General features: G+C 46.4%; 2 protein-coding genes across 4 annotated transcripts; one reads left to right on the top strand and one right to left on the bottom strand.

Annotated features, from left to right (window-relative positions):
* The first annotated feature begins 115 nt into the window (after nucleotides 1-115).
* On the top strand, nucleotides 116-5534 carry LOC146271699 (alpha/beta hydrolase domain-containing protein 17A-like). 3 transcript variants are annotated; one of them, XM_084708047.1, is made up of 6 exons: nucleotides 116-319; nucleotides 1019-1096; nucleotides 1218-1666; nucleotides 1818-2012; nucleotides 2154-2333; nucleotides 2462-5534. In XM_084708047.1, the coding sequence occupies exons 3-6, from the start codon at nucleotides 1221-1223 to the stop codon at nucleotides 2685-2687; spliced, it is 1047 nt and encodes a 348-aa protein (XP_084564173.1). In that variant the 5' UTR covers nucleotides 116-319; nucleotides 1019-1096; nucleotides 1218-1220; the 3' UTR covers nucleotides 2688-5534. The 3 variants fall into 3 exon arrangements, with proteins under 3 accessions (XP_084564173.1, XP_084564172.1, XP_084564171.1); XM_084708046.1 differs by having other exon boundaries at nucleotides 1015-1096; XM_084708045.1 differs by lacking the exon at nucleotides 1019-1096.
* Nucleotides 5535-5686: 152 nt separating this feature from the next.
* LOC146271698 (GRAM domain-containing protein 2A) lies at nucleotides 5687-11234 on the bottom strand. Its single transcript, XM_084708048.1, has 12 exons — nucleotides 10996-11234; nucleotides 9881-10054; nucleotides 9530-9657; nucleotides 9306-9409; nucleotides 9006-9095; nucleotides 8732-8803; nucleotides 8518-8586; nucleotides 8262-8319; nucleotides 7978-8055; nucleotides 7791-7878; nucleotides 6555-6665; nucleotides 5687-6193 (listed from the first exon to the last, which is right to left on the bottom strand). Exons 1-12 carry the CDS (start codon nucleotides 11034-11036, stop codon nucleotides 6178-6180), a joined length of 1029 nt encoding a protein of 342 aa, XP_084564174.1. The 5' UTR covers nucleotides 11037-11234; the 3' UTR covers nucleotides 5687-6177.
* Between the last annotated feature and the right edge of the window lie 831 nt (nucleotides 11235-12065).

Here is a 12065-nt window from a genome sequence, read left to right as displayed (position 1 = left end):
ATAATTGTATAATAGACTACTCAGCATATAATGATAGGAATACATGGGCCTACTTGAAATTAAAGACTTTGTAGTGGGCGACGCCTTTCACTGCGTCACTTCCGGATCCACTAGGACAGATGAGAGTTCGGAGGAAAAAAATTGGCTGTCATGAAATCTAGCGAGCTAACTAGCTAACCTCAGATGACAGACAATTGTCAATTTAGATAAGCTAGTTACAATACCGATGTCAAGGTTCAAGAAGGATTTTCGAAGTTTAGTGCTGCTTCTTTGTATAGATAGGAATATAGTCCCTGGTCTGCAAATCCGTTGTAAATTGGTGAGTGGTCGGCTCATTGATGTTTTGACACTTAGCGTATCCAGATATATGACTAGCGCTGAAGCCAGAAAGCTATCTAGTTAGCTAACCTTTAGCTTGCTATGACCACGAACAACACAGCCGCAATGGCCAACGTTAGCGTTTCAGTATGGAAAAATATTGTATTTCCCAAGATGTGCTAAAGATGCTTTTAAGATGTATTTTCGTTTGTGTAACTTACTAACCGTCTAGAAATATGTCTGGATTTACTCGGTTGATTTGAAAATAATGGTTAGCTTGACTCTAGCCTAGCGCTAGCATTTAGAGCATCATCAGTGAATCTGACTCACCACGTAACGTAATGCGGTGCTGAGATGCTTCACTAGCTACAACAGATAGCTAGCCAGATTACATCTTTAATAATACCCGTCAATTTACCCAACGCAAGCTAGGAAGATAGTGAGCAGCCTTTAACATTCTCATATTATCTCTAATGTCACTCCTATGTGGTCGTGATTAGTTTGTATTTTAATGATGATGGCTAGAAGATGGTGCACTTGTGCTATGGCGAGGTACATCGTGTGCGGGTGGTATAGCTAGAATATTTCATTTGTATAGGTCTTGTAGCCAGTTACTTTGATGATGACATACACATCGGTCACTTGCGGCCCGTGCGTGCTGTGTTGTGTGATGGTCTCTCTGTCCTTCTTCTCCAGCCAGCTGAGTGAACAGAGCAGGTGTTGTTGGCACCTCTGTGTGCCATCCTCTATTCACAGCCCCAGGGCTACCAGAATCTAGGTAAATTGATCAAGGTGTATTTGGTTTAACCGACAGATGAGAACGATAATTTGTCAATCAACAACAGACAACCCCTCATTTTCCCTTCTCTTTTTTCCCCATCCCATCCTTCCATTACTAGAAGATGAATGGTTTATCAATCCGAGAGTTATGTGGCCTGTTCTGCTGCCCTCCCTGCCCTAGCCGCATCGCAGCCAAGCTGGCCTTCCTCCCTCCAGAGCCCACCTACGCCCTGCTCCCTGACCCAGACACTAGTGCCGTAGCTGGGGCTGGCACCGGCACCGGCACCGGGGCGACAGGCGCTGGGGGGGCCCAGCCGTCCCTGGGAGCCCCAGGACTACGTTCCCGGTTGGGTGGGGGCAGTGTAGGAGACAGGGGTGGCGGAGGAGGAGGAGTAGCAGGTAGCGCTGGGATTGGAGCCTCAGAGGGCAGGTGGAAGCTGCACTTGACGGAGAGGGCCGAGTTCCAGTACTCCCAGAGAGAGCTGGATGTGACGGACGTGTTCCTGACCAGGTCCAGCCGGGGGAACAGGGTGGGCTGCATGTACATTCGCTGTGCCCCCAACGCCAGGTGAGATAGACCCCCCCCCCCCCCCCCGACGCCCACACACACCTTTACCCTTACATGGGATTTTTAATGTTAGAAATAGCCTACCAAGGACCAATGCATCACCAGAACGAACCCCTCCCTCATACCTTTGGTTGACCTCCCCCCCTGCCAGGTTCACAGTGCTGTTCTCCCATGGTAATGCTGTAGACCTGGGCCAGATGAGTAGCTTCTACATCGGCCTGGGGACCAGGATAAACTGTAACATCTTCTCCTACGACTACTCTGGCTATGGCGTCAGCACCGGCAAGCCCTCCGAGAAGAACCTCTACGCTGACATAGATGCTGCCTGGCATGCCCTGCGCTCACGGTAGCCTACAACACACACACACACGCGCACACACACACACACACACACACACACTCTATTGATTTTTCACAAGTGCTGCAGTTTCCCATTTATATAGCTGACCGTTCAGTGTGTGTGTGTGTGTGTGTGTGTGTGTTACAGGTATGGCATCAGCCCTGAGAACATCATCCTGTATGGGCAGAGTATTGGCACGGTGCCCACGGTGGACCTAGCGTCCAGGTTTGAGTGTGCTGCCGTGGTCCTCCACTCCCCTCTCACCTCTGGCATGAGGGTGGCCTTCCCTGACACCAAGAAGACCTACTGCTTTGATGCCTTCCCCAAGTCAGTCCCCTACACGCCAACACAGACCACATACAACATGTTTGCATCTGCCTCTGTGTATGAAACACAGAAAACGTGTCAAACTTGTATGTGTATTTGGTAATACCTGTTGAACTTGTGTGTTCCAGCATCGAGAAGGTGTCTAAGATCCCCTCCCCAGTGCTCATCATCCACGGCACGGAGGACGAAGTCATCGACTTCTCTCACGGCCTTGCTCTGTTCGAGCGCTGCCCCAAGGCCGTGGAGCCCCTGTGGGTGGAGGGGGCTGGCCACAACGACATCGAGCTCTATAGCCAATACCTGGAGAGGCTACGACGCTTCATCAACCAAGACCTGGCAGCACAGCACACCTGAGGCAAAAGGAGAATGAGTGTGTGTGTGTGTGTGACAGTATTGTCCGTATTCCCAATGGGACTACTGCTTGTCTGTGTGTGTCTGGTGTGAATCTTTCAAATGACAGAACTCCCGATATATACTCTCACCAGATGATGTGTTGATGAGTACGCATGGAGACTAATTGGAATGGGAAATGAATGTTTACGCTCGTGTGTGTGTGTGTGTGTTTGAGAGTTTCTGCGCCGGTTGTGTATGGTCGAGTGTGTATGTAGTCACCCTCAGTATGGCCGTAGGGTGAGCAAGTCCTCCCCTTGACTCCCTGTTAATGGGCATCTTTGTGGCTTTCAGGATGTTTCAGACCTTACTGACAGTCCCTCCAGCACTCTACTCCTGTCTCCGTGTGGTGTGGTGGTCCTTCTCCTGGCCTCACCCCCCAGGGAGATGGGCTTGATTAGAACTGGGAATGGACTCTCGCCACCTCTTTGTCTGTAGACCAAGACTGTGTGTCCCCCCTGTCCCTTCTCACAGTCCACCCCCCTCACGGAAAAGATCACAGAATGGCCTGACTTCACTTTTGTTTTCTCAGTTCCTTACAGTGCAGGGATCTCCTTACGGGTCCCATATGTGATAGGACTAGGTGGGATGGAGATATGGTCATTACCCCTAACTCGTCCGTCAAGATGTGGGAATAGCTAAGAGGCTAAATGCTAGTGTCTGTGGGCTGAAATAGAACTGGATCTGTTTGGGGTTCTTTCTAAGGCTCGGCATCAAAAAAACCTTCAAGGTTACATCCCTAAGTGGATGTTTTGCCGGTGAAGCCGTTTGGCAGACCTACTGGTTAAAGCCTTAGAGACTTTTCCCCTTTTAGTTAGGACTCACTTTGAACACTTCCTGCGATTTCTCAATGTATGTTTCTAAGGTGGAGGAGGTCTTGTCAGGTGAATATTAATATCTCTGGGCGATAAGTGCTTTGAGGACCGAGCGCTCACCTGAACATCTGGACGTGACTGGTGTCGGCTAAATTCTCACGTTCAAACTGTCTATTCCACCTTACATCTGATTGGTGTGCTGGTTTCATTTGGAGGTTTGAGTTACGTTGATCATCTGTTCCTGAGATGATCTGCTGCTTCACACGTAATGGTGAAGAGGTGGTGTGTGTGCTGACAAAAACAATTCCGTTTCACAAGCTAACACAACAAAAACACTTTATGGGATGTATACTGAACTCACATTCTTCTTTAGATAAGCTTCTCTTGTTGTTTTCACGAGCCAATTGGAACATGTTGGTGTAAAGTGGTGGCATCGTCGGTTCAAACAGACCATGGCAAGGTCTTTCTCCGCCTATTCTGGGGCCTGATCTGGGCCCCGCTGTGCAGGAAGTCTTCTCTCGGGTGGTTCAGAGCGCTCCATGTCTGACCCAAGCCATACGTGAGCCTCTCACTGTTGATGTGGTGCAGGTTCCACCACAGAAGAACACACACACACACACACACACACACAGTCAACACGCACACACGCTCACACATTGTACACGTACGTATATATACAGATCAAGCATGATAAGCAGGTCTTAAGTTCAGCACTATTGTACAAAGCATCCAAAGTGTAGTTAGGGTATACTATGTAAGTTTGTGCGTCTACTTTAATGTTACTGGCTGACTGACCTGCCCCTTTTCAAGAGGTCAGCGAAAAGAACACTAGTGTGTAGTCCCCAACCAGATCCCCTTTGCGTTGATCTTGGAAGGTAAGGTTGGTACAGTATCACATATCTATCCAGTCCTTTTGTGATCCACCCAAAGAGCTCCAGGTTGGGGGCAAGGCCTAGTACCTGAGCACCCAGCTGTCTGTCTCCCCCTGCCCGAGCCAGTCACTGGACCTGCTCTGTGTGCGACAGGGACGTGCCGTGACTGTGGTGGTGCAGGTGAGCTCACTGCTTGGCTGTCTTCCCTGGGTGAGAGAGGGAGCTGGGAACGTCCCCTCTCACTGGCTGCTCTCCACAGTCCTTCTGAACAGGGATCTATTCCATTCTCATCACATGCTGTCTCCCACATCATGGAAATCGTTTACCTTGGCACGCTCTGGTCCAAAGCTCTCTTGATAGAGAATCGTGGGTTCTAAGCTCTCTGAACAAAGGTTCTGAGGTTCTAAGCTCCTTAAAGACCAACAGCTGGTAAAAGAGACTAGAAGCTCCCCCCCCCCCCCCCCCCAAGCCCCCAAGCCCCACTCTGTGGTCACTGCAAGAACTAAGGCTCAGAGCTGGTCTTGGTGACGTGGAAGGGTTTTGAGAACAGCAGCTTCTTAACTGTAGGGAAAATGGCATCTTCAGTGGATTTGTATTGGAAGGAAGGCTTTGTCTGGAGTACAGATCTATGGAGCTAGGTAAAGGATATAATGAGTGTATGAATATAGAATTGAGTCCCATAACTATGAACAAGTAGGGGTTTGGACACTGACAACTGTATGCATGTCCATTGTTTGTGTTTTGTGGGCAAGGTTTGGGGGGGGGTAGGTAATGTAGTGTGTATGATCAAGTCAGAGGGCAATAAACTCTAGACATTGAACAGTTTAGTGCTTTTTAAACCAGGGGTGTCAATTAATCTTTTTTTAATTATTACTGAAGTAACTAATGTATTGTTTTGAGTTTTGTGCTAGACAGGGTGGGGGTAATGCTGGGTTGGGGGTATAGAAAATGGGTGGGTGGTTTCTATGGTTACTGTACTTAACTGTCTATTCTTTGTATTATGATTTGTCATTCTATGTTTCCTTTTTTGAACTGAAAATATGATGTAATGAAATTAATTCATGGGACTGAATCTTGACCTTTTTATTGACCATGGACAATAATAAACAAGTTATGTACAAAAATTGGAACTTCTCTCAAATTTATAAACGCATAAAACATAATAGAAAATCACATTTTATTTTACAATCAATCATTTACTTAAATGATGCAACTAAATCTCCAGAGACAATCATTGAAACAAAAAGACAATAAAATGTGGCTTTTTAGATTTATGATCTGATGGATTAGACTGTCTGGTTTATGAAGAGAGCAGGTGCACATAGTGGTATTAGAAAATGCACGTTTGTATATAGCATGAATATAAAGCAACATACGATGGTGGAAAGCTCAGATTTGTTAAGAATTGACAGTATATAACGCCATCTACTGGTTAGGCAATGCCACAGAGACAACCATGTTTCCAGACATTCATTCACATTTTAATATCCAAATATATTTCAGGGAATGTCTTTGGACTTGAAGATGCAGAAAGTAATGCCAATATTTCTCATTTAACATCTTACTGTTGACTCAAAAGTGTTTTAGAGTTGATAGCAACACTGCATGAAAGCACGAGAGCAGCCAACCCTACGTGGCCCCCTAGATGGAGAGCAGCATGATGTGTTCTTCTCTTGTGCTTCAGCTAACTCAGTGGTCTTTCTGAAAGTGTCAAATGACACGCTAGACAGGGCACCCTCTGGCAGGTATGAGGAAATAGCTGCCATTTTATGTTTTTTTGTACCTGCAAATGAAAAGAAAGCAGCCAGAGGAGGATGCAGAGAGGCCACTTTAAGGAGTGACTGGGCTTGTTGGGAAACAGGTGACATCCTGACTACTATCCATTTGCAACGGCCAGTCTGTCTGTCAGCCCGTCTGTCTGTCTGTCTGTCTGTCTGTCTGTCTGTCAGCCTGTCAGTCTGTCAGCCTGTCTGTCTGTCTGTCTGTCTTTCCATCTTTTCCCTATAGAAAAGTCAACACACCCAAAGCTTTTCTTGCCTGAGTCACCATTTTTTTTTTCTTTACATTTCAATTTTGTTAAGATTTTCTTAAAGTTTGATAGCGTTAATCACGTGTGTGTATGTGAATGTTGACTCTGTACTTACTCTGTGTGGTGCAACGAAAGTTCAGGCAGTGCACCCAGAGAGCTTAGTTGTTCCTCCAGCGCTGATATCCTGAGACCAATGTACCCAGATGACAACAAGAGCAGAATCACCCTACACACAAAATCACACCAAATCACACACGCACATTTGAACCCAGCTGCCCACTATGGAGGTTCTAGTTTGAAAGGCAAATTCATGGTTAAGAAAAACATCCGGCTTCTCACTTTCAATCTGGGGTGTGGCTGTATAAGTGCGTGTGTGTGTTTGTCTTAATTTGGACCAACTTAGAACAGAGAAGTCCCTATTGGTCCAGTCTGAAAACACAGTATCTTTAGGAACCCATCTACCACCCAGGTCTATACTGTACCTATCTTATACGTCTTCCTAGAAATCAACCCAGCTAACAGAAACAAATCAGATTACAACCGTCTCTTTTACCCTTGCCAATCCAGATTGACAACATACCAGTTGAGAGAGAGGTTCAATGTAAAAGACTGTGATCATGTTATCAACACATTTCTTGTCTTTTTTTTGTCTCTTCTGTCATGTATTTTCTTTTTACAGTTGGCATTGTATTGGAGGATAAAATACAAGGTCCTGGCTGGTTACTGAATGAACTTGTGCTACACTAGTTAGTCCAAGGCAGGGATTCTTCCCATTAGATAGAAACACTCCACCACAGACAAACTTGTTTCCATTGCAATGAATGTGTGAATCAATACGTGTATTGACTGAAATTCTGTGCTTATGACAGTCATGTACAGACCGGTTGTTACCAGAAGTAAGCTTAAAATACATTATGCAGGCTGAAAGAAAGCTTTCTATTGGCTGGTTGGAGACTGACACAGGGGTCAAGGGAACACATAACCCTGACCATAAGGTTCTAGGAAACTTAGCAGTCTTGACATGGCAAGCTGTCCTTCAATACTGTGGCTGTCGTGTCTATTATCAAGTGTCTGCTTGATTGTATAACAAACACCTGTTGGCTGTTTATTGACTTAATTTTTCACTATTCCTAATACATTCTGTACATTAACCTTCATGCCTCTGGGAGACTTTTATCTGTACATTTTTTGTCTTGTTGACATGCTGGTTTACTTTTTCTCCAATCAACTGGTTGTCTAAAACTCATAAACCCGGAACCTGAAATTACCATAAAGTCACACTAACTCAGTGGAGACTGAACACATTCTTCCACAGATGGAGTGAGGGATGAGGAGGAGGACCAACACTTACAGAAGCAGAAATATGTAGATAAGGGTGTTGAGGTTGCTAATCTCTCTTGATGGAAGGAACGATTTTATGTTCTGTAACCACATGTCACCTAAAAAAACATGCAAAAAAAATGAACCAGAGTCTGTTTGAGTGTGTTGTGTGTGTGTGTCTGTGTGTGTGTGTCTGTGTGTGTCTGTGTGTGTGTCACCTGTTTCTTCTTGGTCTGAGATCTGTTCTTCCTGTTCTCTGCTGGTGCTGCTTCTAGTAGAACCATTTATCCCACGTACTGTGGATGGACAAGACAATGACAACAAGTATTACAAATGGTAATCACAGCACTAGCATTTTTTTAAACTGTTAAATATTCTCAGGTGGGATGATAGTGACCAATGGCAAAATATGAGAACATTTAATCTGACAGTTCATTGTCTTTCTCTTCCCTCACTCTCCCCCTCATCTCTTCTCGGTGTTACTGGGATGGGTTCCTCTCACCTCTGTGGTCTGGACCAGGAGAATGGCTACTGTCCTCCAGGCTGGAGATGCTGGAGATCTGTGGACGGACAGACAGGGCTTAACGACGGATGCTTCAGAGTCCTGGTCTGCCTGGAGCATTACAGGCGCTTTGGTGTTCCACCTTGACCAATCATACTCAACGTAACATTTATGTCAGGAAGGGGATTCTATACGTTTCTAGCCCTAGCAAGGCAGGTTGGGGTCAGATTAGAGGGTACAGGAGGGAGTTCCTTACTGTGTCCATGTCCTGTTCCGGGCCATTCTCTGCAGATGAGACGTGAGGACTACTGTTAAGACTCTCAACCTGCCAATCACAAGACAATGCAGCAGAAGGCATTAAGACCTTAATACCTTTATATACTAGCAAATATTTACAGAGATTTGGAAAACTGTTGAAAAACAGAGACAGAAGGGAGGAGAGAGGAAGAAGCTGATGGACTGACATGTACCTGTGTGTGTGGACACACAGACTGCAGGAGTTTGTAACACACTTCCCGGTTCCTTAAAGACACAAAGGAGTGCTGAAAGACAGTAAAAAGAGAACAGATGGTTTAAGATTACAACTGCTGAGATATTGTTCAGTACCGGTTGGTCTTGTGTTGAACCCATGTCAGATTGAACAGATTAGACAAGTCATTTATGCAGGAAACAAAAGTTGTTCTACTCTTGTTCTTTGATGAATGAATTCAGACTGTGTGTGATGAGGGTGACGTTGACTCAGACCTTTTCTCCCTCTGTAGTCCTGATGGACAGCATGGACAAGGCTGACTTCTGCTTCTTCACTTCCTTAATGTTGGACACATGGAGCACCACCTGTAGAAAAACCTGTTAGAGAACTGAACTCCCTCCCTCCCTCCCTCCCTCCCTCCCTCCCTCCCTCCCTCCCTCCCTCCCTCCCTCCCTCCCTCCCTCCCTCCCTCCCTCCCTCCCTCCCTCCCTCCCTCCCTCCCTCCCTCCCTCCCTCCCTCCCTCCCTCCCTCCCTCCCTCCCTCCCTCCCTCCCTCCCTCCCTCCTCTCTTTCACCTTGGTCTCCTTTAGGAGGACTGAGGAGTGGAAACACACAAAGTTCTCCGAAACAAAGAGCTTCCCGTGATAAAGCACTTCCTTCTGCAGGGCACAGGTGAACACTGGAACACACGCACACAAACACACATGCTAGCTATGACATATTCACAAATGCACCCTACATTTCAATAATTCACTGCGAGGCAGAAAGATGGAACAGTCATGTCCTGGTGTCAATTTACCTTGTGTTAGACTTTCGGCCTCAGGGATATCCTGGAAGAGTTTGTGGAAGGATTTGTTGTGTTTCACATAGGTCTGCACCCCATCTGGACCCCCCCGATCCAAGCTCTCCTCCTCTATGGTGTGGGATCTGGAGAGAGAGGAAGAGATGTACTTCGATCTTCTTCTTCAGAGTTTACAAAGTCAGGGCCTCACGCATAATCATACAATGACAGCTCCTGTTTGAGGTGCTGCGCAGCCTCTGGACACTCCTAGCTCCAGTCCAGTCCCAGGAGTGTATATATGTTTGTGTGTGTGTGTGGACACCAGTGTGTGTGTGTGTATGCCTGTGTGCGTTTGTATGTGTGTGTTACCCTATGAAGTTACTCTTGTTGAGGCTCCTTCCCAGCTCCTGAACGTCTGGCCTGGCCTCCCACAGACTCCTCCTGTCCTCAAAGGGCCTGGCCTCCTCCAGACACTTCTCAGAGTTCCTCCTGCCCTTGCTGCTCCTGCGGACCCCCAGCAACCCTCCACCCCCCTCCGGGAACCTGGCAGGACAGGAGCACAGAGCACACTGTGTAACAGCCACTGTTGGAGCCTCGGACCTTAAGAAGTTGTGGCCTTGAATGAATTTGCTTTAGTATCAATCTTTGTTTCTACATTCACTGATGTTTGAATCCATCTATTCCTTGCTTTGAACTTTAATGTAATTGGAGTGGTGAATGTATATGATGTAAGAGGTATTTTCTGAACAAAGATCCTTGTAACTGGTAACGAGAGACGGAATTGCAACAGGGAACCAAGACAGCACAAGTTTGTTGGCAATATGACCTGCATAATCCAAAAGATTGTGACTGGTTCAAGTCAGTGGTGACACAGCAATACCCAGCTAAACCCTACCTAAGAACATACAATCAAGCTTGTTTTTTTCAAGGAAATAAACTTGAGATGTGTATTGTGTGTCACATAAATGTTCTTGATCGCTCCTTTTTTAATTTTTTTTCCTTCCACAGGACCAGTTCATCATATCCACTCAGCACTAGTCTTTCATGCAACCGACAAAACCAACCCTCATGGAAACAGAAGCCTTCTCCCTCACACACCAACACTACGCTGTCATCACAGAGGAGGCTGTCTGTGATGTGTCTGTGGAGCTGTGTGGGTTAGGCTCCAGTGGGCCACACAAGAGCTCTCTGGAGAATGAAAACAAACAAGTTTCTCTTTCTGCTTCGCTGAACTGCCATTACTCATTTAAATATTAGAGTTCAATAAATAAAAAAAAAACATGGCTGGCTGTCCTAGCAATACTAATCTAGCATGCAAAATACAAGTCCAAACAAACACTAAGAATGATTCGCCCATCAGAGCTCCATTCAAGTCTGTTAAGTCAAAGGCAAGTGTTCTCTCTGTGTGTGTACAAGTGTGGGTGTAGTTCCTCAACAGCATAACCAAGCGACATAGTGAAAAGGTTAAATGAGTGGATACTCACGCAAAGCTGTCCAGTGAGAACCTCCTGTTCTTCAAACTCATGCTGGGGAATTGAAATCAGTTCTCACACCACACACACTCTATAACCCCCACACACACGCACACACGGCACACTGTTCTGTTTTCTGAGTCAGACTTCTGTCTCAAAACCTCGCACATGCAAACACACACACACACAGGTTTATTTTGAATCTTCTCAATACAGTGCCTCCGTCTTTCTCTGTCTCTCTCACTCTCCTTCACGGTACAAACCCTTCAAACACTGGCAGCTAATAGCAACCCAAGTGAAAGACAGCCTGTTTCTGTTCCAATCAACTGCAAGGATCTGTCGCTGCACACACCTCTGCTGCTCATAGCAACAGTTGCCACAGGCGGTGTATAACTGAGTCCGCCCACCTACATACCAGCCTCTTATGAGAGAGTTACACAAACACACAAGACCGCATGTGGTTAATGATTTTGCTGGGTCACAGCTCACGAGATGCGTGCACCTCATACCTAGTCATGATACAGATCTACAGTCTACAGATCATGATCATCACATCTGATGGCTATCTCTTCCGATGCTGACATTCTTCAGGAATGTCAACTCTTTTCTCTACCCACAGTTTGACATGTCTAGGAACAACTCTGAAACGTTTTCTAAAGTGACGTCTGAAAATGGAGGAGCTGTGATTGAAGAAGGGGCGTGATGGGATAGGGTGGATGAGAGAGATTCCTGTGTGCCGTGTCTGTGGAGGCCCGTGGCAAAGCCCTGCAGGGAGATCCTGGGCACAGACTGCCATCTCCACCTCCCAGGACGGGCACAGCAGTAAGAGACACACTGTGTTCTCCCTGGCTGCTCACTGAATGACACTGTATGCCTGGAGCACCACATTCTGCTGACAGCCTGCCCTCAGCCATCATTCACTTCTCACTCTCTGTGTACCCCTCTCTCTCTCTCGCTCGCTTTCTCTCTCACTTTCCCTCATGCTCACACTGACTGTCGTAATCTTTCAACACGCACGCAAACTGTTTCTGTATCTCTCAATCTCTCAGTGTGTGTGTGTGTGTGTGTGTGTGTGTGTGCGC

Source organism: Hypomesus nipponensis, chromosome 10, assembly GCF_054491055.1.
Source record: "Hypomesus nipponensis isolate SF chromosome 10, ASM5449105v1, whole genome shotgun sequence".
NCBI lineage: Eukaryota > Metazoa > Chordata > Actinopteri > Osmeriformes > Osmeridae > Hypomesus > Hypomesus nipponensis.
This window is presented reverse-complemented; position numbering and strand designations above follow the sequence as displayed.